At 40.1% G+C, this 26935-nt stretch overlaps 1 protein-coding gene across 5 annotated transcripts in view; it reads left to right on the forward strand.

Moving 5' to 3' along the window:
- Window positions 1-26935, forward strand: part of LOC122551068 (neurobeachin) — a 991558-nt gene that overhangs the window by 747839 nt on the left and 216784 nt on the right. For all 5 annotated transcript variants that reach the window (XM_087988254.1, XM_087988250.1, XM_087988251.1 and 2 more), the window contains one exon: window positions 24120-24260. In XM_087988254.1, coding sequence (XP_087844380.1) covers window positions 24120-24260 — 141 coding nt within the window. The remainder of the gene's footprint in view (window positions 1-24119; window positions 24261-26935) is intronic.

Consider the following 26935-nt stretch of genomic DNA (forward strand, 5'->3'; position numbering starts at 1 on the left):
TTGAACCAGGTCTCTATTATTGCCAAGCTATCGTATCTCCACATGGCAGCTGTCACTCACCAATCTTATTTGTTGAGCTGTATTTATTCACTTCCATATACAGTAATCCTGATTCAGTTTATTACTTCTCCCTTACTCTGACCCCACCAAAAAACTTAATATTTCCAACTGTACTATTATCGATCTCTTCCTGTATTCTGTGCATCTTTGTATTTCTGTCAGATATTAATTACCTCCTAATTCTTACACCCCTTTCAATTCAAAACTTGGATTTCAATTATTGCTGAATCTTGGGTTATGCTGACATTACTGGAGAGGTGATGGCCTAGTACTATTATTACTAGATGATTAATCTAGAAACTCAGCTAATGTTCTGGGGACTGGGGATTGAATCTCACCATGGCAGCTGGTTGAATTTGAATTCAATAAAAAGGATCTGGAATTAAGAATCCTGTTACCATAAAACCATTGTTTATTGTCAGGAAAACCCATCTGGCTCATTAATGCTGTTCATGGAAGGAAATCTGACATCCTCGCCTGGTCTGGCTTACATGTGACTCTAGAGTCACTGCAATTTAGTTGACTGTCAATTACCCTTTGAAATGGCCTAACAGGCCACTCAGTTGCACCAATTGCCATGGAGTCTCAACAAAGAAATGAAACCGGATGATCACCTGGCATTGACTTAGGTCCCAGAAAAGATAACAGCAGAAGCAGAACTGTCAACCTAGCAAAGTCCTTCTTACTAACATCTGGGGGCTAGTGCCAAAATTGGGACAGCTATCTCACTGGCTAATCAAGCAACAGCTTAACGTAATTCATACTCACAGAATCATGCTTTGCACATAATGTCCAGCCTAACCAAGCCGTTCCTGAATATGTCCTGTATCACCGGCAAGACAGATCCAGCGGAGGTGGAGGCACAGTGGTATACAGTCAGGAGGGAGTTGCCCTGGGAGTCCTCAACATTGACTGTGGACCCCATGAAGTCTTATGCCTTTAGATTGAACATGGGCAGGGAAAACTCCTGCTGATTAACATATACATCCCTCCCTCAGCTGATTAAACAGTACTTCTTCTTGTTGAACAACACGGAGGAAGCACTAAAGTGGCAAGTGCACAAAATGTACTCTGGTCAGGTGATTTCAACGTCCACCACCAAGAGTGGCTCAGCAATAGCATACTGATTGAGATGGTCAAGTCCTAAAGGACATCACTGATTGATAGACTGGGTTTTAGCCAGGTGGTGAAAGAACCAACAAAAGGGAAAAACATACTTGGCCTCATCTTTACCAAACTGCCTGCTGCAAATGCATCCATCCATGACAATATCAGTAAGAGTGACCAACCCCACACAGTCCTTGTGGAGACTTTCTGATAGTGAATATTGTGGCATTATCATCATGCTAAATGGGACAGACTTTAAAGTGATCTGGCAACACAAGGCTGGGAATCCATGAGGTGCGGTGGGCCATCAAATGCAGCAAAATTGTACTGCAGCACAATTTGTAACCTCATGGCCTGTCATATCCTCCACTCAACCATTACCATCAAGCCAAGGGATCAGTCCTGATTCATGGAGAGTGCAGGAGGGCATGATAGGAACAGCAGTGGGCATACGTAAAAATGAGGTGTCAACCTGGTGAAGGCACCAACAGGACTACTTGCATGTCAAACAGCATAAGCAGCTAGTAATAAACAGAGATAAGTGATCCCACAACCAAAGGATCAGATCCAGGCTTGTCAGTCCTGCCACATCCAGTCATGAATGGTGATGGACAATTAAACAACTCACTGGAAGAAGAGACACCACAAATATCCCCTTCCTCAATGATAGAAGAGCCCAACATATCAGTGCAAACGATAAGGCTGAAATATTCGTAGCAATCTTGAGCCAGAAGTGATGATTGGATGGTCTATCTCAGCTTTCTCCACTGGTCCCCAGCATTACAGATACCAGTGTCCAAATTTCTCATCACACCACATGATATCAAGAAATGGCTGGAGGCACAAAGTACTGAAAAGGCTATGGGCCCTGACAAGATTCCTCGCAGCGCCAGAGACCCGGGTTCAATTCCCGCCTCAGGCGACTGACTGTGTGGAGTTTGCACGTTCTCCCCGTGTCTGCGTGGGTTTCCTCCGGGTGCTCCGGTTTCCTCCCACAGTCCAAAGATGTGCAGGTCAGGTGAATTGGCCATGCTAAATTGCCCGTAGTGTTAGGTAAGGGGTAAATGTAGGGGTATGGGTGGGTTACGCTTCGGCGGGTCGGTGTGGACTTGTTGGACCGAAGGGCCTGTTTCCACACTGTAAAGTAATCTAATCTAATCAATATCATTGAAGACTTGTGCTCTCGAATTTGCCACTCCACTAGCCAAGCTCTTCCAGTAAGTTACAACAGTGGCATCTAACTGACCATTTGAAAAATTGCCCAGGTATGTCCTGTTTAAATAAAAACAAGAGAAATCCAACCTGACCAATTACCATCCCATTAGTCTACTCTCAATCATCAGTAAAGTGATGGAAGGTGTCAAGCAGTACCTGGTCAGCAAAAACCTGCTCATGACACCCAGTTTGGGTTTTACCAGGCCTGCTCAGCTCCTGGCCTCATTACAGCCTTGGTTCAAACATAAACAAAACAGCTGAATTCCAGAAGTGAGGTGAGAGTGACAGCCCTTGACATCAAGACTACATTTGACCGAAGGTGGCATCAAGGAGCACTAGCAAAACTGGAATCAATGGGTATCGGGGGTAAACCCTCCCCTGGCTGGAGTCATACCTGGCACATAGGTAAGTGGTTGTGGTTGTTGGAGGTCGGTCATCTCAATTCCAGGACATCAGTGCAGGAGTTGCTCAGGGTATTGTCCAAGGCCCAACAATCTTCTTCAATGACCTTTCCTCCATCATAAGGTCAGAAGTGGGAATGTTAGCTGATGTTCAGCACCATTCGTGACTTCTCAGATTGAAACAGTCCATTTTTAAATGGAACAAGGTCTGGATATTTTACAGGTTTAGGCTGACAAGTAGAATATAGTGCAGGCCCTTCAGCCCTTGATGTTACATCGACCTGTGAAACTACCTGAAGCCCACATAACCTACACTATTCCATTATCATTTATATGTTTATCCAATGACCATTTAAATGCAGTTAAAGTTGGCAAGAGCGGGGTGCTGCAAAAGGTGCTGATTCTTGATGAAGGACTTATGCCCGAAACGTCAATTCTCCTGCTTCTCAGATACTGCCTGACCTGCTGTGCTTTTCCAGCACCACACTCTCAACCCTGATCTCCAGCATCTGCAGTCCTCACTTTCTCCTCCTCAAAGTTGGCGAGTCAACTACTGTTGCAGGCAGGGTGTTCCACGCCCTTACTACTCTCTGAGTAAAGAACCTATCTCTCCCACCTGTCCTATATCTATCACCCCTCAATTTAAAGCTATGTCCCCTCATGCTAGCCATCACCATCTGAGAAAAAAGGCTCTCACTGACAACCCTATCTAATCCTCTGACCATCCTATCTATTTTCACGCTTTCCAAATTTGCTAACACCTCCTTCTTATGAATCTCAAATGGCAAGTAACATTCACATCACACAAATGCCAGACATTGACCATCTCCAATTTTAGAAAATCTAACGATCACCTCTTAACATCTGATTGTGTTACAATCACTGGTAACTGTCAATATTCTGAGTGTTAACATTGACCAAAAACTCAACTGGACTGGCCACATAAACTCGGCAGCTACAAGAGCAGGTCAGAGTCTAGGAATACTATGGTGACTAACTTGCCTCCTGACTCCCCAGTGCCTGCCCACTATCTACAAGGCATAAGTCAGGAGTGTGATAGAATACTCTCCCTTTTCCCTGTATGAGTGCAGCTCCATCAAAACTCAAGAAGCTTGACACTGCTTGATTGGCACCACATTCACTACCTCCACCACTGACTCTCAGTAGCAGCTGTGTATACAATCTACAAGATGCACTACAGAAATTCACCAAAGATCCTCCAACAATCATCTTCCAAACCGATGACTACTTCCCATCTAGAAGGGCGGGATACATGGGAATGCCACAACGTGCAAGTTCCCCTCTAAGTAACTCACCATCCTGGAAGGGCAGCACAGTGGTTCAGTGGTTAACACTGTCCATGCACAGTGCCAGGGATCCGGTTCCACCCGCAGGCAACTCTATATGGCATTTGCACATCTCTCTGTCTACGTGGGTTTTTTCCAGGTGCTCCGGTTTCCTCCTGCAATCCAAAACTGTGCAGATTAGGTGGATTGCCCATGCTAAGTTGCCCATAGCGTCCAGGAATAAGTATTGGTCATGATAAGGTAATGACCCAAGAAGTGGAAAGATGCTTCGTTCCTTGCACACATATGTAAGGGCAAATAATATACAATTACTTGTAAAATTAGTAAACAAATGTTTGTATTCTTTCTTGTATGTAAATCAATTTCTTTCTTCAGGCTAGCATTGTGTATTTAAAAGTTGTATAAAGGTTTGATTGGTGTTTAGCTATTTACTTGCAATTTCAGTTGCAAACCAGTTACTTTTTTTTTGGATACTTGAAATGTTTCGGTTTACGTGTTCACCCGACCCCACTGGAAAATGAAATATCGCATTAATCTTTGTGCAGTTGACAATTCATAATGAACATGGTCAAATTTCATAAAGCCTTACACAGTACATTTTTATGTATCATTAAATCAGAGGCATTTTAAAAATTCTTGCTGTTTTCAAAGTTTTGTCTTTTATATTCTATATTCTTTTTGCCATGACTTCTCGGAGTGGGAAAAAAGATACAAGTGTTTATTTTACAATTTTACAGTAGTCAAGAAAGTATTAGAAAGGCTTTTGGGTTCAGTCATGTTGCACTTTCAAAAATGTGATAATACAAGTCAGGTAAGGTTAAACCCCAGGGATTAGAGTGAATTATCACATAGTCAGAAAACCAGACTGTTTATTATGACTCTGAATTGAGAGCTTTGTGTTTCCTTCATACATAGTTTAAAATACAGAGTAATAGTTTCAGGACAGTGAGTTGTAGTTCAACAGCATAATTTCAACTTTTCCACAAAATCATCTGAATCCTAACATTTATTAGTGCTAAATTCTTTATGCTGTTTCTTAAAGGATAGTATTCAGCAGTCTAAACAGATTAATTGAATCAGTTTCAGATTTATTTAAATTATATATTATGCAAGTGTTTTTCTTACTGTTATATTCTGGAGCCTGCGAGCATACGAACAAGGAACAAGTGTAAAATGAAGAACTGTGAAACAAAAACACACATTTCTGGGTAAACTTAGCAGGTCGCCTTTCCCCACAACACCGATAGGGTCTCCCTGATTCTCACTTTCCACCCCACCAGTATCTGCATCCAAAAGAGTCATAAGTCAGCATTTTCAACACCTCTAGTGCGATGCCACCACCAGATACACATTTCACTCTCCTTTGTCAGCATTGTGCAGGGAGTGTTCCCTCCTTTATTTCCAATACCAGCCCACATTCCAAAGAAGGTGCAACACTTGTCTGTTTACCATCTCCTTCTTAACCATCTCTAGAGAGAAAGCAGAGTTAACATTGCAAGTCCAAGACTTATCCCAGTTTCTCCATCTCTGTCTCATCTGTTCTGATGAAGCCACAAGCCATGGTGAGGGTGGGAGAGTGTGCGGCCTGTGAAATATCCACCTTTTTCCTCAACCAAGGAGTCCTCACTAACATGGTTGACATGGGCCTTAACCATCTCTAACCTACTTTTCCTAATTTGCATTCACTTTTTTTCTTTATTCATTCACGGGATGAGGGTGAAGCTGGTTAGGCAGCATTTTTGCCCATCCCTAATTGCCCAGAGGGCAGTTAAAAGTCAACCACTTTGCTGTGTTTTGGGAGTTACATGTAGGCCAGGCCAAGTAAGGATGGCAGTTTCCTTTCCTAAATAACATTAGTGAACCAGATGGGTTGTTCTGACAACCAAAAATGGATTCTTGGTCATCATTATATTCCTAATTGCAGATATTTATGGAATTTAAATTCCACCATCTGCCTTGGCAGGATTCGAACCCGGGTCCCCAGAATGTTATCTGGGCCTCTGAATTAACAGTCCAGCGATAATACCACTCGGCCATCGCCTTTCCCCACAACACTGATAGGGTCTCCCTGATTCTCACTTTTCACCCCACCAGTATCTGCATCCAAAAGAGTCATAAGTCAGCATTTTCAACACCTCTAGTGCAATGCCACCACCAGACACACATTTCACTCTCCTTTGTCAGCATTGTGCAGGGAGTGTTCCCTCCTTTATTTCCAATACCAGCCCACATTCCAAAGAAAGTGCAACACTTGTCTGTTTGCCATCTCCTTCTTAACCATCCAAAGGCCCAGACACAACTTCCAAGTGAAGCAGCGATTACCTGCCCCCTTTGCTCAATCCAGTCTATTATATAGACTGTTCACAATGTGGTTTCCTCTACAATGGAGAGATGAAATGCAGCTTGCAGAATGCCTATATTCGGTAGAAATGACCCCGAGCTTCCAGTTGCCTGCCATTTCAATATATTACCATGTTCCCTGGCCAACATTTTTGTCTCTGGCCTGTTGAAGTACTCCAACGAGGCTCAACGCAAGCTGGAAGAACAGCATGTTATCTTCCACTTGGGGACTGTGCAGACTATTGCCATCCCATACACCCTCCAGTTCACTAACTTCACCATATTCAGGAAGAGTCACCACGAATTTTTAAAGAAGAAACTGTGTTTAACTAATTTGCTGGAGTTTTTGAAAAGGTAACAGGAAGGATCAAAGAGGGTTAATACTGCTGATGTGGTATGCATGGATTTCCAGAAGGCTTTTGGTGCAGTATCGTAGAACTGAGGAAAAGTGTAGATCATGGTATTAAAAACAAAGACAATAGTAACATTGGTACAATTTCTTTTGACAGGAGACAGATTAATTTTCAATGGATACTTTTCATGCTGGAAGATGATTTGTAGTGGAGTTCCCTAAGGATTAAAACTGGGACCTTTGCTTTCCCTAAGTTGGTGGAATAGGTGGATAGGTGTCAAATGAGGTTCAATGTAGAGAAGTGTGAGGTGTGCATTTTGTTCACAAGGACTTTGGAAGACAATATAAAACAGGGGTACAATTCTAACTAGGGTGCAGGAGCATGGACCGAGGTGTATATGTGCACAGATCATTAAAGATGGCAGGACACTTACAGCAGTTAATAAAGCCAAGAACACTGTACGGTTTTTTAATAGGGGCATAGAGTACAAGAGCAAGAAGGTAATGCCAAACTTAAACAGACACTTGTTAGACTGCAGCTGGAATATTGTGTACAGTTGTGGGCACCACATTCTCTGAAAGATATGAATACATGGGAAAGAATGCAGAAGTGATTTTCAAGAATGGGAAATGAGTAACTTCATTTGTGAAGATGGATTAAAGAAGTTGAGTATGTTCTTCTTGGAGACAATATTTCTGAGAGATTTCGTAGAGGCTTTTAAAATCATGAGCAGACTGGATAGAGTACACAGGGGGAAGTTGTTTCTGCTCATAACAAAAAAAAAGGACAGATTTAAATTGATGTGCAAACAGCAAGGGTGATGAGGATTTAGGGCATGAAATACCTGGAAAGTCAAGCATTCAAGAGAGTTTTGGATGATTATTCAGACATGGAGAAAATAAGGAGATTGGCTCTTGGTGAGGCTGAATCAGGGAAGAATATGTCTGAGAATCTGTTAGAATTCTTTGAAAAGGCAACGAGCAGGTTAGACGAAGGACAACTAGTGGACATGATCATTTTGGGTTTCCAAAAGGCCTTTGACAAGGTGCCATAATCGGAGGCTACAAAATAAGATAAGAGCCCACGGTGTTAGGGACAAAATATGGGCATGGATAGAGGATTGGTTTACTGGCAGAAGACAGAGAGTGGGGATAAGGGATCCTTTTCCGATGACAGACAGTGACTAATGGAGTTTCACAAGTGTCCATACTGGGACCACAACCAATCACATTCTACATTAATGGTCTGGATAAATAAGCTGAGGGCATTGTTGCTAGCCTGCAGATGGCCGCTGTCCCCACATGACATATACCAACTACAATATATCACAATAAAACAAAGAAATGCAATGCTGAAGACCTGAAGCAAAAACAGAAATTACTAGAGAAACTCAGCAGGTGTGGCAGCAACTGTGGAGACAAAGCAGGACTAATATTTTGAGTACAGTTACCCTTCTTCAGAACTGTTCTGAATGCAAAACTTTAACTCTGCTTTCTCTCCACAGATGCTGTCAAACCTGCTGAATTTCACCTGAAATTTCTTTAATAAAACAGGTTGTTTCCTGTGGGAGAGATAAGAACCAGAGGGCATAATGTCAGGGTAAGGGATGAGGCATTTAAAAAAATGTTGAGGATTTTTTTTGTTCAGAAGGGTAGTGAATCTTTGGAATTCTTGACCATGGAGAGATATCAAGGATGGGTTATTAAAAATGTTCAAGATAAAGATATAATTAGTTAAGGGAACACGAGTTAGAGGAATAAGGCAGGAAAGCAGGTTTAAGAATTATCAGGTCAGCCACAATCTTATTAAATGGCTGAGCAGATGAGATAGGTTGAATATTCTACTTCAGCTCCTATGTCTTGGTGTCTTACGTCCCAACCTCATAGGATGCTAGCTATTTCTTCCCCAGCAAACTTGACAGTAAAATAGGGTGCTTCAAAACATTTTGTGCAATAATTGCTATACTGATCAGCTTATTTCTCACTATATATTATGCAACCTAATGAAAAGTCCTAAAGAAGTCACACATGGTCCTGAAAAGAACCCAGTATACCTCTGATTTCCCTAGAAGAGTAAAGTATCTTAAAACAGGGGAAGCTGGTGATTCACATAAAAAGTGTTTGCTACTAACAGGATGCTGTAGGCAGTCAAGCCAAAACATCATTTGCCAATCACACAAATGGGTAATGTGTTATATTGATGTCAGTGTGATGCCAAATATGTAAATCATAAGTCTCAAGGACTGCTGAATTGTTTAAAAGAGCACAGCCCTTTGGCTATTTGTAAACACCAACTCAACCATACAGTGCACAACGCTGAACATGAGGTTGGATTCTGCAATTGGACAACGTTTTCTGTAAAATTCTGTGAGCAAAGGGTTACTTTGACCAATTTGTGATGTCAATCTGGCTTGCAGTATGGTACATTTGTGAGTAATAGAAGCTATATATTGATACACAGGGCCTTGTTCTTCACAGACAGAAAGAACATAAACACGTACAGCGCCTGTTTCAACTCAAAAAAGTAGATGGCAGTTGTTCACTGGTTCATTTCTCGGGACAATGCCCTAACCAATCAGAATCAACCTACCTGGTTTGAAATGTAAATAAAGCCTGCCTGTTAACTATTAACCGCCATTAATTTTTGCACTCTCCAGTGGGAATGCCTCTACCAAGCTCAGTCCACTAGAGTCACAGAGAAATACAGCATGGAAACAGACCCTTCAGTTCAACCCGTCCATGCTGACCAGATATCCCAACCCAATCTAGTCCCACCTGCCAGCACCCGGCCCATATCCCTCCAAACCCTTCCTATTCATATACCCATCCAAATGCCTCTTAAATGTTGCAATTGTACCAGCCTCCACCACATCCTCTGGCAGCTCATTCCATACACGTACCATCCTCTGCGTGAAAAGGTTGCCCCTTAGGTCTCTTTTATATCTTTCCCCTCTCACCCTAAACCTATGCCTTCTAGTTCTGGACTCCCCGACCCCATGGAAAAGACTTTGTCTATTTATCCTATCCATGCCCCTCATAATTTTGTAAACCTCTATAAGGTCACCCCTCAGCCTCCAATGCTCCAGGGAAAACAGCCCCAGCCTGTTCAGCCTCTCCAAATAGCTCAAATCCTCCAACCCTGGCAACATCCTTGTAAATCTTTTCTGAACCCTTTCAAGTTTCACAACATCTTTCCGATAGGAAGGAGACCAGAAATGCACGCAATATTCCAACAGTGGGCTAACCAATGTCCTGTACAGCCGCAACATGACCTCCCAACTCCTGTACTCAATACTCTGACCGATAAAGGAAAGCATACCAAACGCCTTCTTCACTATCCTATCTACCTATGACTCCACTTTCAAGGAGCTATGAACCTAGCCAACCACTCCACAATTTCATGCATTATTAATGTTATTCTCTCCTTGAATTAGTGAAAAAATGATTAATTTCTTTAAAAGAGGCAGTTATTTGAATTTCAGGAAGGAATAGTAGAAAAAGGGAAGCAAAATTCAATCATGTTGAAGTAAAATTGAAAGAAGTAAAACCAATGGAAAATAAAGTTGAACAAAAGTAAAGTAAAAATTAAGAATTATAGTAAGTTTTTATTTATTCTCAGAATAACAAATGCAAATGTATGTGATGCCCAGTCAGGAGGGACAAGTGGAGTGTACATTCTGCAGTGTATGTGAAATCATGGACATAGCATTGTCCCAGACAAGCATATCTGCAGGAAGTGTTACCGGTTGCACGAGCTTGAGTCTAGGTTACAGAACATAAGCAGCAGCTGGAGTCACTGTTGTGTATCTGACAGAGGGCTACATGGATAGCACATACAGGGAAGTAATCACTCCACAGTTTAGAAAGCATGTTACGAGGGAATAGATGATTACAAGACAATGTAGGAAAACCAGTGCAGGAGTTCTCTACATCTATCATGCTTTCCAATCAGAATTCCATTTCAGAAATTAGTGAAGGAATAGTTCTTCAGGAAAGTGCAGCCAGAGACAGGTACCTAGCATCTCAATTATACTGGGGAGAAAGATAAAGAATGGAAGGGTACCATGATAGGGATTCCATAGTCTCAGGATCAGACAAGCATTTCTGCAGCAAGAAAGGTGACTCCAAGGTGGTGTGTTCCCTGCCTGTGCCAGGGCAAGGATTTCATAGAGAGGCTGCAGGATATCCTTCTGCGGAGGGGAATCAGCCAGAAGTTGTCATCCACATTGGTTAGGAGGAGATAGCTAGGAATAGGGATGAGGGCCTGAAAGCAGAATTCAGGAGATTAACAAGCAGGACCTCAAGAGCGAAACGAAGACATAGTTATAGAATCATCCAGCACGGAAACAGACCCTTCAGTCCAACTCATCCATACCAACCAGGTTTCCCAAACTAAATGAGTCCCATTTTGCCTGCATTTGGTATATCTGTCTAGACCTTTCCTATCCATGTACCTGTCCAAATGTATTTTAAATATTGTAACTGTATATTCTTCTTCCAGTTCTTCTGGCAGTTCATTCCACATACGAACCACCCCCTGTGAAAAAGTTGCCTCTCAGGTGCCTTCTAAATCTTTCTACTCTCACTTTAAATTTATGTACTCTATTTTTGAACTCTGCAACCCTAGGAAAAATACCTTGGCTATGTACCCTAGCCATGTCCCTCATGATTTTATAAACCTCTATGAGGTTGCCCCTCAGCCTTTGACACTCCAGGGAAAAAATGCTCCAGCTTATTCAGCTTCTCCCATTAGTTCAAACACTCCATTCCTGGCAACATCCTTGTAAGTCTTTTCTCCACCCTTTCCAATTTAATAATATTGTTCCAATTGCAGAGCAATCAGAATTGTACATAGTACTCCAAAAGTGGCCTCACCAGCATCCTGTACAACATCAACATGATGTCCAACTCTTATACTCAATGCTCTGAGCAATGAAAGCAAGCGTGTTGAAGTAAAATTGAAAGAAGTAAAACCAATGGAAAATAAAGTTGAACAAAAGTAAAGTAAAAATTAAGAATTATAGTAAGTTTTTATTTATTCTCAGAATAACAAATGCAAATGTATGTGATGCCCAGTCAGGAGGGACAAGTGGAGTGTACATTCTGCAGTGTATGTGAAATCATGGACATAGCATTGTCCCAGACAAGCATATCTGCAGGAAGTGTTACCAGTTGCACGAGCTTGAGTCTAGGTTACAGAACATAAGCAGCAGCTGGAGTCACCATTGTGTATCTGTCAGGGGGCTACGTGGATAGCACATACAGGGAAGTAATCACTCCACAGTTTAGAAAATATGTTACAAGGGAATAGATGATTACAAGACAATGTAGGAAAACCAGTGCAGGAGTTCTGTACATCTATCACCCTATCTACCATCTTCATCACCCTATCTACCTGTGGTATCACTTTAAAGCAACTATATACTTGAACCCCACAACACAACCCCAGCCCTACCATTTACTGTGTAATTCCTGCCCGTGTTCATCTTACCAAAATACAACACGTAGCATTTATCTAAATTAAAGTCCATCTGCCATTCCATGACCTATTGGCCCGGTTGATGAAGTTGTACTCTTAGATAACCTTCTTCACCGTCCAATTTTGGTGTCATTCCGCAAAATTACTAACCATGCTTCCTATATTCTCATCCAAATCATTTATTTAAATGACAAACAACAGTGGACCCAGCATCAATCCCTATAGAACACTGCCAGCTACAGGCCTCCAGTCTGAAAAATACCCCTTCATCATCATGCTTTACTTCAGAATTATTCCCAGTACCACATGCTAGTGAGCTTAAAAACAGTACATGAGCATGTGGTTAGACAACTGGTTAGGAGGAAGGGCATCAGATATATGAGGCATTCAGACCAGTTCAGAAGCAGGACTCAGGGTGATATCCTAAGAGGGTGATTTGATAATGCTGTTGTGGTTATTAATAGGCTACCAATAATACTGGTAGTGTCAGCATCATATAAATCGAGAGATGGAAGAATCTTGTAGCATGTGCAATATAGTAATCATGTGTGACTTTTATGTGCACATAAACTGAGTGAACACTTAAACACGAAATCTGAGGAGGAAAAATTTCTAGAGTATCTTCAAATTGGTTTTCTAGACAAGCACATTGAAAAGCCATCTAGCAGACTGGCTATTTTGGATGTGCTATTATGTGATCAGAGAAAAAGAATATTAATAATCTTTTTGTAAATGAGTCTTCAAGGATGAGTGACCATAATATGATGAAGTTTGACATCAAAAAGTGATATAGTTTAATCTAAATCAAGGATGCTAAATTTGAATAAAGGAAATTATGAAAGCGTAACGTTGGCTGACTTGGATTGAGAAAATAAATTAAAAGGCATGACCATACAAAGTAAATGGACAGTCTTTAAAGAACTGTTACATGACATACAGCAACTATATGCTTCAAGTTACAAAAACACAAAAAGATCAGTCAGCTGTGACTGACAAAGCAAGTTAGAGATTGCAGAAGATTAAAAGAAAGGCTTAAGTGGCCAGAAATGGTAATATATCTGAGGAGTCAGAGGTTTTTAGAATACATCAAAAGAGAACCAAGAAACTGATAAGGCAGGGAAGAACAGAAAATGAAAGCAATCTAGCAAAAAGCATAAAAACAGACAGTAAAAGCTTATAAAACTACATTAAGGAAAATGTTTGGCAAAGGTGAACTTAGGTCAAATAAAAACAGAGTCAAAATACTTTATATTGAGAAATAGAGAATGGCAGAGAAGCCAAGTCATTAGTTTGTGTATATTCCCACTGAGGAAGATATGAAAAATCTCACAGAATTAGAGATCCAAGTGACTGGGAAAATGAGGATTTGAAAGAAATTAGGATTAGTAAGAAGGTTGTGCTGCAGAAATTAATGGGGATTAAAATTGCTAAATCCCAAGGACCTGATAATTTATATTTCAGAGTGGTGATGAAAGTGGCTAGACAGATAGTCAATGCATCTTCCATATTATCTGGAATGATTCCTGAAATTGAAGGCTTGCAAATGTCACCCCAATACTTAAGCAAGGAGCAAGGGAAAAAAAATCAGGGAACTATAGATATTCAGTAATAAGGAAAATGCTAGAATCTTCATTAAGGATGAAATAAATTGACATTTGGATATAATTTATCATGTTGGGCATAGTCAGCATAGATTTGCAAATGGAAAATCATTTTAGACAAACTCATTTTTCAGATGTTAATAACAAAATTAATAAAGGGAGTCAATGAATGTTATATATTTGGGTTTTCAGAAGACTTTTGATAAGGTCCCCACAGGAGGTTGGTTAGAAAATTAAAGCACATGGTAGAGGAGGTAATGTGTTGGCATGGATTAAGCTTTGGCTAATAGGCAGAAAACAAAGTAAGAATAAACTGGCGTTTTGTATTGGAAGGCTGTGACCAGTGGGGTACCACGAGGATCAGGACTTATCCCCACCAGTACACAATAGATATACATGTGCATGTATGTATATCAATGATTTGGAAATGTTGACCAAATACAATATTTTCAAATTTGCAGATGATACAAAGCTAAGCAGCAATGTGTTTTGTGGGGAAGATGTGAAATATTTGCAGAAGGATTTAGACAGGCTTAGTGATTGAGAAAGAACATGGCAGGTGGAATTTAATGTGTTAAATATGAACTTTCTTAAGATAGTGAGAATTTGTTAAGTTCAATATGGACAAATAGGCTTGGGTGTCCATGTCAGTGAAGCACTGAAGACTGCTATGCAGGTGCAGCAAGTTATTAGGAAGATTAATGGAATATTAGCCTGTATGTCAAGACGATTTGAGTACATAATGAAGTCTTGATTGAATTCTATAGGTGTTTGGTAGACTGCATGTGGAGTGCTGTGCACAGTTTCTTATTTTCTTATCTCAGGAAAAAAATATTATTGCCATTGAGGAAGTACAACAAAGGTTTATCAAACTTGCTCCTGAGACCACAAGACTGTGCAATGAAGCAAGATTGGGAAAACTGTGTTTTCAAAGAACAAGAAGTGACTTCATTAAAACTTACAAAATATTTAAAGGGAGAGATAAAGTAGCTGCAGTAAGATATTTCCCTTAGATGGGGAGTCTAGAACCAAGGATCACGGTTTAAAAATAAGCAGTTGCCATTTAGCATTGAGATAAGGAGAAATGTTTTTACTCAGAGGGTTGTGAACCTTTGGAATTCTCTACTCCAAAGGGCTGTGGATGTTTTTAATTATCAGGGCATACAAGAGTATGGGAATAATGCAGCTAAAAAGCATTTTGATGTTTGTCAACCATGATCACATTTAATGGCAAGTAGGCCCAGTAGACTGAATGGCCTACTCCTGTTCCAGTGTTTCTATAGTGTTCTGTTGAATGCAAAACAAAATATATCTTTTTGTGAATAGTACTCAAAGCTCCTAACTACAAAATGACTATTTCTATATTTAATTTGAACATCTGTGATTTAAAGCACAATTAGCCTAGCTTCATTCAGGGCAGATCAAATTGTACTGGGATTTTCAAATAAATATTTGTATTCTTATTTGTAATTGCAAAAGGTCTAATGCTTGTTTCAGGCACGAGTCCTGGATGCCCAATTTGTTTTGCCCTCATCAATATGGCAAGTGGTGCATTAGAAGTGTTGGCGTAATGTTAATGTCACTAAGCTATAATCCAGGAGCCCAGGCTAATGTTCTGACCAGATGGGTTTAAATCCCATCATGGCAGATGGAGAGGTTTAAATTCAGTAACTGAATGTGGAATTGTGAAAAAAAACACAGTCCAATGGTCACATTATCAATTGTTTTAAAAAAAACCCATCTGGTTCACTAATGAGAATCTACTTCCTTACCTGCTGGTAAGTGACTCACACTCTCAGCAATGTGATTGGCTCTTAAATGCCTTCTGAAAACCTAACTAGCCACTTAATTGTACCAACTATTCACATTACTCTAAGAAAAACAATGAAATCAGAAGGAAGACCCAGTATTGACTGAGGGACTGGAAACATAAAATGCAAACTAACCCCTGTTAACTCTGCAAAGTCCTCCTTGCTAACATCTGACATCTTGAACCAAAATTGTGAGAGCTGTCCCACAGAGTAGTCAAGGTAGCAGAAGGAGAGTGAATATCATTGTCTTCTTAGAGAGATGAAAGAGAAACTAGTACACTGCTCTGCCATTTAGCGGGTTCTGATAGTAAAAGGTACTTACAATTGTTGCATATTTAGTGTGTTCAATAAATAACCCCTTCCTCTGCTTGTTTCCTTCATGATTTAAAAGGATAATCATTCAGACTGGCTTGGTTTATAAAAATGAGATATGCATGCTCAAGAAAGTGAAAGGCAACAGATTCACTTGAATAAGAAACCAAAGAGCAATGGATGAAGAATGGCTTTGGAGGCCTCTCCTATCAATGGACGAATGTACCACATCCATAATGACTGCCATTCCATGAAGGTGCAGATGGTGTATAACTATGCCTATAAGAACCTGACAGTGAACACCTATTATTCTAGTAGCAGTCAAAAGGCATTCATCCTGAACAAGTCTTTGATATCTGCCATTTTTTGCCATGAAGAATTGGATTGTTGGGTGACCAGATTTACCCATTCTATAGCTGCATCATCTCTCTCCTCTCACACATGTTCGAACATCTATAATAATGATCTTGCTGCCACTAGGAACCATTGGAGCAAACTGTTGATGGTTTGAAACAATGATTCTGCTTCTTAAATTACTTGGCCAGACATGTCCTTCACTCCCCAGACAGCTTATGATCGCCTTCCATATCCTCCACACCTCTCTTTCTTAAGGTGCATCCATTCCCAGCAAGTTTTTGGCTGGAGCCTTGAGAAGTGGAGGAAAAGAATGAGAAAGGGAGAATGCAGGCACTCTGAATGTATATTAAAAATCTGGTTTTCCTAAAATCTTATTTTCATGCTACATTTGCTCCACAGTTCTTGACCTTGCAATTTATTGATCACATAGTATTATGGTGACCTCTTCGTCAAACTTCTGAAATAAAATTCACCACCAAAAAATCAATCCATAACACTTTATTCAACAATATTTACAATGTGCATACAAAACAGAATTTTTCACAATTGGTCACAACCTTCATACTCCCCTTGTGGATACCCTTTGTCCTAGTACTCACTTGCAATTCCAGAGCTAGAGGCTATCTCACAGTTGGTAGTAGGTTACAAAATTACATTGGAGGAGACTAATGTGCCTTGCAGGACATAATCGAACAGCTGTGGACCTGTCTGTGGTCTGTGCTTGCTCAGCCTGGATCAACAGCAATCAGGTTTGTTAGTAAAAGGCAACTGTTTTGAGCGCTGGAACAGTAGTAGGAATGAGAGCATAAATGCTTTGAGAGACAACAATTGCTGTTCCCCCAGGATGATACCTCAGTAAACCTGGTAATCTGCTGGAAGACAGATTTTTGTATGAGTGAGAGAGCCTGAGTTCTCTTTGAGCACTGCTATCTGGAGCCATGATGTCAGCAGTCTGTGCCTGCATGGAATAAAAAGAGGAGTAACATTGCAATGAAAAAAACAAAGCATTGATCCAGGGGAAGCGTTCCCAGCAGAATAAAGCAGTTCTGGCAGAAAACAAGGGCAAGGAGAATATCACATGCCATCATCCTTTCTCTTCCTCCTAGAATTATGATAGGGTTTCTATTGTTTTCACTTTCCATCCCACCAGTTTCTGTGTTCAAAGGATCACTCTGTTATTTTCACCATCTCCAAAATTACACGACCACCAAACACATTTTCACCTCTTCTGTCATCATTCCAAAGATAATATTTCATTCCCAAAGCCCTGGTTCACTTTTCTATCACCCTCAACACCTCTTTTCTCTGCTCCTTATCCAAGGTCCCAAACACTTCTTCCATGTGATGCAGTAATTTATGTATACTTCCTTCAATTGTCTATTGTTATCATGCAAGCAACACAGCACAAAATTTAGTTTCCATTATACTGGGCATACCAAAAAGGAGAAACGTGATTGCTTTCCAGAGCACCTCCACTCAGTCCAAAAGCATGATCCTGACCTTCCACTTGCTTGCTATCACCACCATGCTGTCATACTTACATTTCTTTCCTGGGCCTGCTGCAGTGTTCCAGTGAAGTCCAGTGTAAGCTGGAGGAACTGCACCTCTTTTTTCCAATTAGGCACTTCAAGACTTCAGAGTTGAACATTGTATTCAACAACTCAAACTATTAATTACATCTGTCCTCCATCTTGATACTTTTCCTCCCACAATGTATCTTGTCGTTCGTGTTTTTACTTACAGTCAGAGATTACCTTTATTCTGCTATTAACACCTATTCTGCACCAATGCCCTGTCTTTTACCACTCCTTTGCCTTCAGTTCAATAATGTCTTTGATCTCTATCATCTACACCCTCTAACCTTTTCCTGGTAATCCCTTTGTTTCAAGAATTATCATATTAGACTCAAAATGTTTCTGATTTCACAGATGCTACCAGACCAGTATAGTTTCTCAGCATTTTTTGTTTTTGTTTACAATTTCCAAAATATTTAGTATTTTGCTTTAAATCTGTGACCTCTGATTCTTGATCCATCCACCACTGAAAACTGTTAATCCCTATCTCATGATTTTGAATTTCTTCATTCAGTCACCTTCTCTCAATCTGCACTTCTCCAGCCCATTACATAACTGAAGTGCCTCATTCCAGGAACCCTAGAGTTTATCATAACTCCCTTGCTTATGTACTCTTCATACAATCTGTAAATCTCAGAATCCTATATGTATTAATAATCACTTTCTCAAACTACCCTGCCACTTTAATTTGTGCTCATATGCCCAAGGTCCTTTGTTCCTGTGCTCCCTTTAGAATCAAACCCAATATTTTATATTGCCACTTCCTATTCTTCATACCAAAATGAATCACTTCACGTTTTTCTGCTTAAATTTCATCTCCCAATTCTACCAGCTTGCCTATGTCCTTCTAAAGTTTAATACCACCTTCACAGTGAACCATACTTTTGTCTTTGGATGAAGTCACTAAAGAGCAGCCTGTAGATGAAGAAGAAAAGGATATCCTTGCAGCTCAAGGGTTAACTATCAGGTTGGAAGGAAAAGCATTGCCTTAACCTGTTCTGACTATGATATGACAGATCAGAATCTGATTAAGCGAGGGTATTGCCACTGAGCTAACAATTCAGAAGTGGGTTTAGAGGAGGGTATCGTGGTTTACCCTACCACAGATTGCAGAGACAATAAGGAAGGAAAATGCATTTTACTGGCTCCCAGCCAATACTTCAAATTTAATACATTCACCCTTTTACTTAAATTCCTTATAGCCTTGGACACCCTAAATTCTGCGATATCTTCCAGTCCAATGTCCATCCAAAAAATCTCTACATTCCTCCAACTCAGGTCTCTATGACATTCTGTAATTCCTTCACCCTCAATGTCAGCCTTTAGCTAACAAACACAGAATGCTGGAGAAACTCAACAGGTCTGGCTGAGAGGAACAGAGTTAACATTTCATCTTCAGCATCCAGCTTATTTTGCCTTTATCAGCCTTCAGCTGCCTTGTTCTGAAGTTTAAAATGCCTTACCTATATGTATTTGCTTCAACACCTGCTTTTGATCTTCGATAAATACTACTTCGATAAATACACCTATGTTCCTCAATGTACTAGAATCTCATAAAATAACCATTTTTCTTTCAGGCCTGTATAAAAAATTTAGCTCCTACCCCTGGCAAGATGTCACTAAATCCAGATACTTACTTAACCAATCATGTTTAAATGAACTTGCTGTCACTTTCTGAATCAAACATACAATTTCAAATCAACATCAATTACAAGGACTCACAAGGGTATATTTCTTAACTGACAAATGGAACCAGTCAGGCTTCGAGACAAAATTTATCCCTGACAGAAGTCCTAGCCATTCTTGCATGTTTAGGATTTTTTTTGTAGATATTTACTGCAGGTTGATTTAAATTTGAAGAATTACCTACTTTTTTTAACCTGCTTTACATATTAAGGTTCTCACTAGTAAGCAGTGTTAAGTTGAAAATATGATATAAAAGACCATGTTGATAATGTACGTAGGAATGTAAGCACTGTCTCCTATACACATGTGTCTTAAATCCATTAACTGTTTGGCAAATGTAGAAGATATCTTCATTTCAGTGGTCTGGATTTTCTAATGTCCAGATGGGTGTTGCAGATGCTGACCCTGCAGAATTTCCATCATAGCAGAGTCTGAAGGAATTGCCCAGAAAATTAAAGACTTCACTGCTCAATTTCCATGTGCTTGAAACCCTTCAAAACAGCCATTTAAATCTCTGAATTCAGAGGGTTCTGTTGCAGTTAAATAACTGGTTACTCAGGGAAAAACTGACTATTGAAGCCATAATTTAACTTCTGAAGAAGGGTCTCTGGACCCAAAACTCAACTTTCTCCCCATTGATGCTGCCAGACCTGCTGAGCTTTTCAAAGAATTTTTTTTTTGTTTCTGTTTCTAACTTCTATTCAACTGACCCCTAAATTACCTCACACAGCCTCAACTACAATCCTCCAGACCCTTTAAACCCTTAAATTCCTGACCCTATAAACGCTGCTGTGAACCTTGCTTGTCTTAAACATTCTATCACTTACCTAGCTCCTTTGCCATTTGGCTCCCTGGCATGCCACTTATCACCACGCTACCCTGTCACATGTTTCTCATATACCACTTGACATTCTACCCAGCTAGCGCCTTATCTCCTGCTACCCTCTGACACTTTATCGATTCCCCACCTGACACCCTAACCCTCTACTCACTTGGCACCCCTTCTCAACACCCCAAGCTCACAGTTATATACTTGCACTTTCACAGGACCTGTCAAATGAGTTGTCATGTAACACTGGACCTTTAAAGTACATAATACAGCAACTGACTGTTGTAAAAATAGGAGTGTAGCTTTGCTTTTCCTTGACTGTTCTATACTGCAGTACCTGTCAGAACGGAAGTGTAGCTCCACATTTCTGAAGGAAATTTGATCAGAATTTCCTATCAAAAATGTAAAGCTCATTCATTTTGCAAGAAACAAAAAGAGGAATTGTAATCTGTGTGTGACAGCCACGCCTCAGATTCGGGAATCCTCGTATCTAAGTCACAAAACATTATCATCCAAGTTCAGCAGCTGATAGAGAAGACAAAGGGAATGTTGGCCTTTGTTCGAAAGGGAACAGATTTTTAAAATGGTTAAGGCTAAAACTATTCGAGATGGAAAACTGTGAGCAGTTTTAGGCCCCTTATATGAGGAAACGATACATTGGTATTGGTAGAAGTCCAGATTCGGCTGAACCTGAGTATGGAGGGACTGTCTTATGAGGAGAGGCTGAGTAGGTTAAGCCTGTACCAATTTGAGTTTAGAAGAATGAGAAGTGACCTTATTGAACATACAAAGTTCTTAGGGGATTTGACAGAGTAGGTGCGGAAAGGTTGTTTCACCTTGTGGGAAGTCTAGGACCAGAGAACCCCTTTTCTACTCTTACTCTTCCTTATCATTTTTACTGCTACATGCTATGAATGAATGAATTAGCTTCATTGTCACAGGTACTCAGAATGGTGCACCCATTTTCCTCAAAAATATTAATTTGTATAGTTGTAAAACTAATCAAGTTTTTTAGGCTTTCTGTGGCTAATGTCAGTGTCATTGTCGTAAACCACCCATCATATGACTGACGAGGAATTTCTCCCAGACTTGCAGACTGCCAGTAACATATGTTGAAGTTGCAAATTGACCTGTTTGATGTATAATCAATGTACCCTTGTTGGTCATCAAATTCTGAAGTGAACCTGAGGGTTTTGGTTTAGAGTCATAGAATCATAGAGATGTACAGCATGGAAACAGACCCTTCAGTCCATGCCGACCAGATATCCCAACCCAATCTAGTCCCACTTGCCAGCACCAGACCCATATACCTCCAAACCCTTCCTATTCATATACCAATCCAAATGCCTCTTAAATGTTACAATTGTACCAGCCTCCACCACTTCCTCTGGCAGCTCATTCCATACACGTACCACTCTCTGTGTGAAAAAGTTGCCCCATAGGTCTCTTTTATATCTTTCCCCTCTCGCCCTAAACCTATGCCCTCTAGTTCTGGACTCCCTGATCCCAGAGAAAAGATTTTGCCTATTTACACTATCCATGCCCCTCATAATTTAGTAAACCTCTATAATGTCACCCCTCAGCCTCCAACGCTCCAGGAAAAACAGCCCAAGCCTGTTAAGCCTCTCCCTATAGCTCAAATCCTCCAAACCTGGCATCATCCTTGTAAAGAGGGAGAAAGTGAGGACTGCAGAGATCAGAATCGAGAGTGTGGTGCAGGTCAGGTAGCATCTGAGGAGTGGGAGAATCAACGTTTCGGACATAAGCCCTTCATCAGGAATATTATTTCAAGACATGGACCATAACGAAGGAAGGTATAAAGGAGACATCAGAAGTAGTTCTTTACGCAGAGAGTTGTGAATGCATGGAATGCGTTGCCAGTTGTGGTGGTGGAAGCGAAATCATTGGGGACATTTAAGCGACTGCTGGACATGCACATGGATAGCACTGAGTTGAGGGGTGTGTAGGTTACGTTACTATATTTTACATTAGGATTAAGTCTCGGCACAACACCGTGGGCCTAAGGGCCTATTCTGTGCTGTGCTTTTCTATGTTCTATGTTCTATAACCACTGACCCTCAGAACTTCCTTCAGAATTAATAATCCAGCGAATTTAAGTTCCCAGCATAGCAGATAGAGAGTTCCCAAACCCATACCAGTGGTAATAAATGGCCTTAGTGGCATTTGTTTGTATCCAATGACTACAGTCCATTACAGCAACATGGAAGCAACTTCAAAATAGGGACTGAAGTGATGCAGAGAATTTAATAAGCAATAAATGTCAGTTTTGCCAGGGACAGCCAGATCCCAAGAATGAATAAAAATGAATTGTTTTAGCCATTTTAAAGAGAACGGCACTATTGAAATATTTGGAGAAAATTAAATATGGCTGTGATAGAGTGGTGACAAGACATGTTTATGGATAACTCAAAAGCTGTCTTTAATGTAGATCTACATAATGTCCTCAATATGTGAGTAAGCATATGTATGTGTACTATATATATTTGCTGAATTGCTCTTTATCAGTATGGTGATAGCTTTTTTTTCTTACATAACATTCAGAATTTTATCATATGTATATTTTATATAAGAAAGAAAACACAAATCCTTCAAAGAGCAGTTCAGCAAAAAGGGAAAAAGAACTAGCAAGATGAAATTTCATTGAGGATAGCATGCTGCAGCATCCAGAAAGCTATAATCTGCTTAGCGGCATCCAAGAAGGATATGCAGCATAAAATTTAAACTATTTTGTGGAAAAATAAAGATTTTTCTGTTCAAATTAATTTGATGGTTACATCTGTGGTTTAAACATATTTAAGGGTATAATTTTTACAAAACCGTTCCACGCACTGCTTTTTATCATAAAACACTCTATGCTTCTTTCCATTCAATATTTTATCTTAAAGTCTACAGTATGTAATGGGTTGTTTCTGATACATGTGACATCACTGAAAAACGTGGACATGTTTAACAGTTCTGCACCACGGGATTTAGTTGTCAAGCACTGGATATAATCCAGGCCTTACAGATAAAAAGTCATGCTAAACATGCCAATTAAGTGTTGTAAGGGTAATATTTCAAGCATTAAATGTTTTGAATTACCACATTTTCAGACAGTATCTTGATAAAGCTTATTGCATTGGTTGTTAACCTACCCACTTCTCAACATTTTGTGGTTAAAATAAGGAGTTCCATAGTTTTCAATTTTGACTTCTATGGAACTGATAAGAGCTGATATTTATACAGCATTCTGGAAATTAAATGACTATGAAGTAGTTCACAAAGCAACTTGTTAAATAGTTGGACAAAGCAAGGTGTATCAAATTGAATCACTGCTTTTTGATCCATCTGGAGTGGTTATCTGTGTGTCATTTCTGAAGCGTTTGCCAGTGCTGTTTTCAGTCTCAACAATAACATTTCACAATATAAAACTTGCCATTACTGTTCTTGTATTTAATAAGAAGGAAAAGTGTAATATAATTTATTTATATAAATGGAAAAACATTTCCCTTATTCATTTGCAATAATAGAGAAATGTCTCCCTTACAGAATAAAATGATTTGGAAAATATATTACTGTGCAATCTATTACTATAATTACGAACAACAATCCACTTTAGAGAAGCTACATTTTATTTCTATAGGTATTACTTAAAGCTAATATCAATTACTTGCTATTTATGTTTCAGCCCATTGGATCTTTAAACCCAAAACGTGCCGTTTTCTATGCTGAACGCTATGAGACATGGGAAGATGATCAAATTCCACCATACCACTACAATACTCATTATTCTACAGCTACTTCCACACTAACTTGGCTTGTCAGAATTGTGAGTATCTTTACTTACATATGTTATTTAAAATTACATAATCTACAACAGAAAAAGACCATTCAGTAACTGGTCTACATTGGTAACAAACAAAAACAGAAATTGGAGAAACCCAGCAGGTCTGTCAGTATTTGTAGTGAGGTAACAGAGAATATATTTCAAGTCCAGTGACCCTTCTTCACAACAGACTGAATTTGAAATGTTAACTCTGTTCTTCTCTCCTCAGATGCTGCCAGACCTGATGAGTTTCTCCAGCAATTTCCATTGCTGATTTTAGATCTCCAATTCTTTGAATTGTTTTAGTGGTCTTTTTGGCTAAATTCTTATGGAGCTCAGGATTTTTTTAAAGGACATATTGTGGTCTTTTTTAAAGGCACAACAATTATTTGTATTGGTTCCTCCTATTTTGGTGCCCTTCCCAACTAAAAACCTCAATTATTTCAAAGTTGTGAACAGCACAGTGAATCTCTGTTAAGCTTTAGCAGTGTTATTCTGCTACTGGCATGCTATAAAATGCATGAAAGTTGGACCAAATTTTCTATTATTTCCAATGGAAACTCCTGGGGAATCTACTCCAGTGTATCTCCAGAATGGGGACTGTAGAATATGAGCCTGTGAGAAATTTAGGGCTGACATGCATAGAGAGAATCATTAACATTCAATGGAGCGTCAGCCAAGTAACTACATCACAGACTGCCATTTTGTAACTTTTGCATGATATGTTTGGTATGTAGTTATCTATTAAAATGTACTAATGAGACATATTTGCAAGGTAAATTCTTCACAAATCAGTTTATCTTGAATGTGTTATTTTCACCCTTAAGTCATTGTAAATTATTGTCTTAAAGGTTTTGCCATTTGAACATCACAATTTAAAGTGATTTGGTCTGGTTAATAGCAAGTTCTGTTCATTCATATTTTAGACAGTGGGAGTGGTTGATTAGGCCCAAGCCTTAACTCTATTGAAAAGAATTGGAATAAAATCAGATGTTTTCAGCACAGAAGGAGTCGACTCGATCAACCATGTCTATGCTGACTCTCTTCAACTCTGATAAACTACTCCACCATACCTTCCCAATAGTCTTGCAACTTTTTTCACTTCAGGTATTTGCAATAGTTCCTTTCAGTACTCCAGATATTCATGCAATACCTCATGACTTGTTAACCTGAAAATGATCCATTTGTTCCTCTCACTGGTTTTTATCCATTAACCAGTTAATAATCTTCCTTGCCATGGATTTCTGCCCGGGTCCCAGTTTTGCCCATGTCTTTGTTGGATATATGAAACATTCCTTGTTCAAGTTCTACTTAGATCCCCACCACAACCTTTTCTTCAGTATATTGATGACATTGCATGTGTTGCTACTCTCTCTCATTTGAACTGGAAAAATTGATCAATTTCATTCCAATTTCCACCCTGCCCTCACTTTCACCTTAAGTAGACAAGTAGGAGGCTGGAAGAACACAGCAAGCCAAGCAGCATCAGGAGGTGGAGACATCAATGTTTTGGGTGTAACCCTTCTTCAGGACTGGGGGCGGGTGTAAGGGGAGCTGCAGCCTGAAGGAGAGTTACACCCAAACGTTGACTTCTCCACCTCCTGATGCAGCCTGGCTTGCTGTGTTCTTCCAGCCTCCTGCTTCTCTGCCTTTGACTTCAGCATCTGCTGTTTTTTTGTCTCACCTTCACCTCGTCCGTCTCCAACTCCTCCTTGCCTTCCTTGACATCTCTACTTCCATTTCTGGGGATTGGCTGACCACCGATATCCATTACAAACCACTGACTTGCGCAGTTACTTGGACTTTACATCCACACACCTTGCTATCTGTAAGAACTCCATCCCATTCTCTCACTTTCTCCTTCTCTGTTGTATCTGTTCTGCAAGCCTCTGCAGGGGTATCTCAGAAATGTCTATATCTTTTCCTCACACGAGGAAACCCCACTAGCATGGTTAACAGGGTCCTTAGCTGAAAAAGCACAGCAGGTCAGGCAGCATCCAAGGAACTGGAGAATCAATGTTTCAGGCAAAAACCCTGATAAAGTGTTCAATCCAGCTCCCACACTTCTGCCCTCAAACCTTCTGTTCCCTCCCACAACCAAGATAGGGGCCCCAGAAACAAAAACAGAATTTGCTGGAAAAGCTCATCAGGTCTGGCAGCATGTGTGTAATCAGAGTTAGCGTTTCAGGTCGAGTGATCCTTCCTCAGACCTCAGTTTTCCGTCAGTTTTTATAAGCTTACCCAGTCCTCATTTACCAGACTACCACCTTCCGCATACAAAGAATCTTAAGCCACCATTCTGTCACCTCCAATGCGATACCATGACTGGACACATATTCCCCTCCCCCTCCTTCATCAGCATTCCATAGGTACTGTTCTCTCCGGGACACCTTATTCACTCCTCCTCCATTCCCAACACATCCTCATACCCCCATGGCACGTTCCTCAGCAATCGCAGAAGGTGTAACACTTGTCGGTTTACTTCCTCCCTCACTACCCAAGGACCCAGACACATCTTCCAGATGATGAAGTGATTTATCTGCATTCCAGTCAATCAGGTCTACTGTACTCACTGTTCACAGTGTGACTTCTTATACACTGGAGAGATGAAATGTAGACTGGGTGATTGCTTTGCTAACATCCTCCATTCTGTCGTAAAAATGACCCCAAGTTTCTAT

The sequence above is a fragment of the Chiloscyllium plagiosum genome, unplaced genomic scaffold (genome assembly GCF_037043375.1).
Source record: "Chiloscyllium plagiosum isolate Xiang-an unplaced genomic scaffold, Cpla_swu_hap1 HiC_scaffold_6, whole genome shotgun sequence".
Lineage (NCBI taxonomy): Eukaryota > Metazoa > Chordata > Chondrichthyes > Orectolobiformes > Hemiscylliidae > Chiloscyllium > Chiloscyllium plagiosum.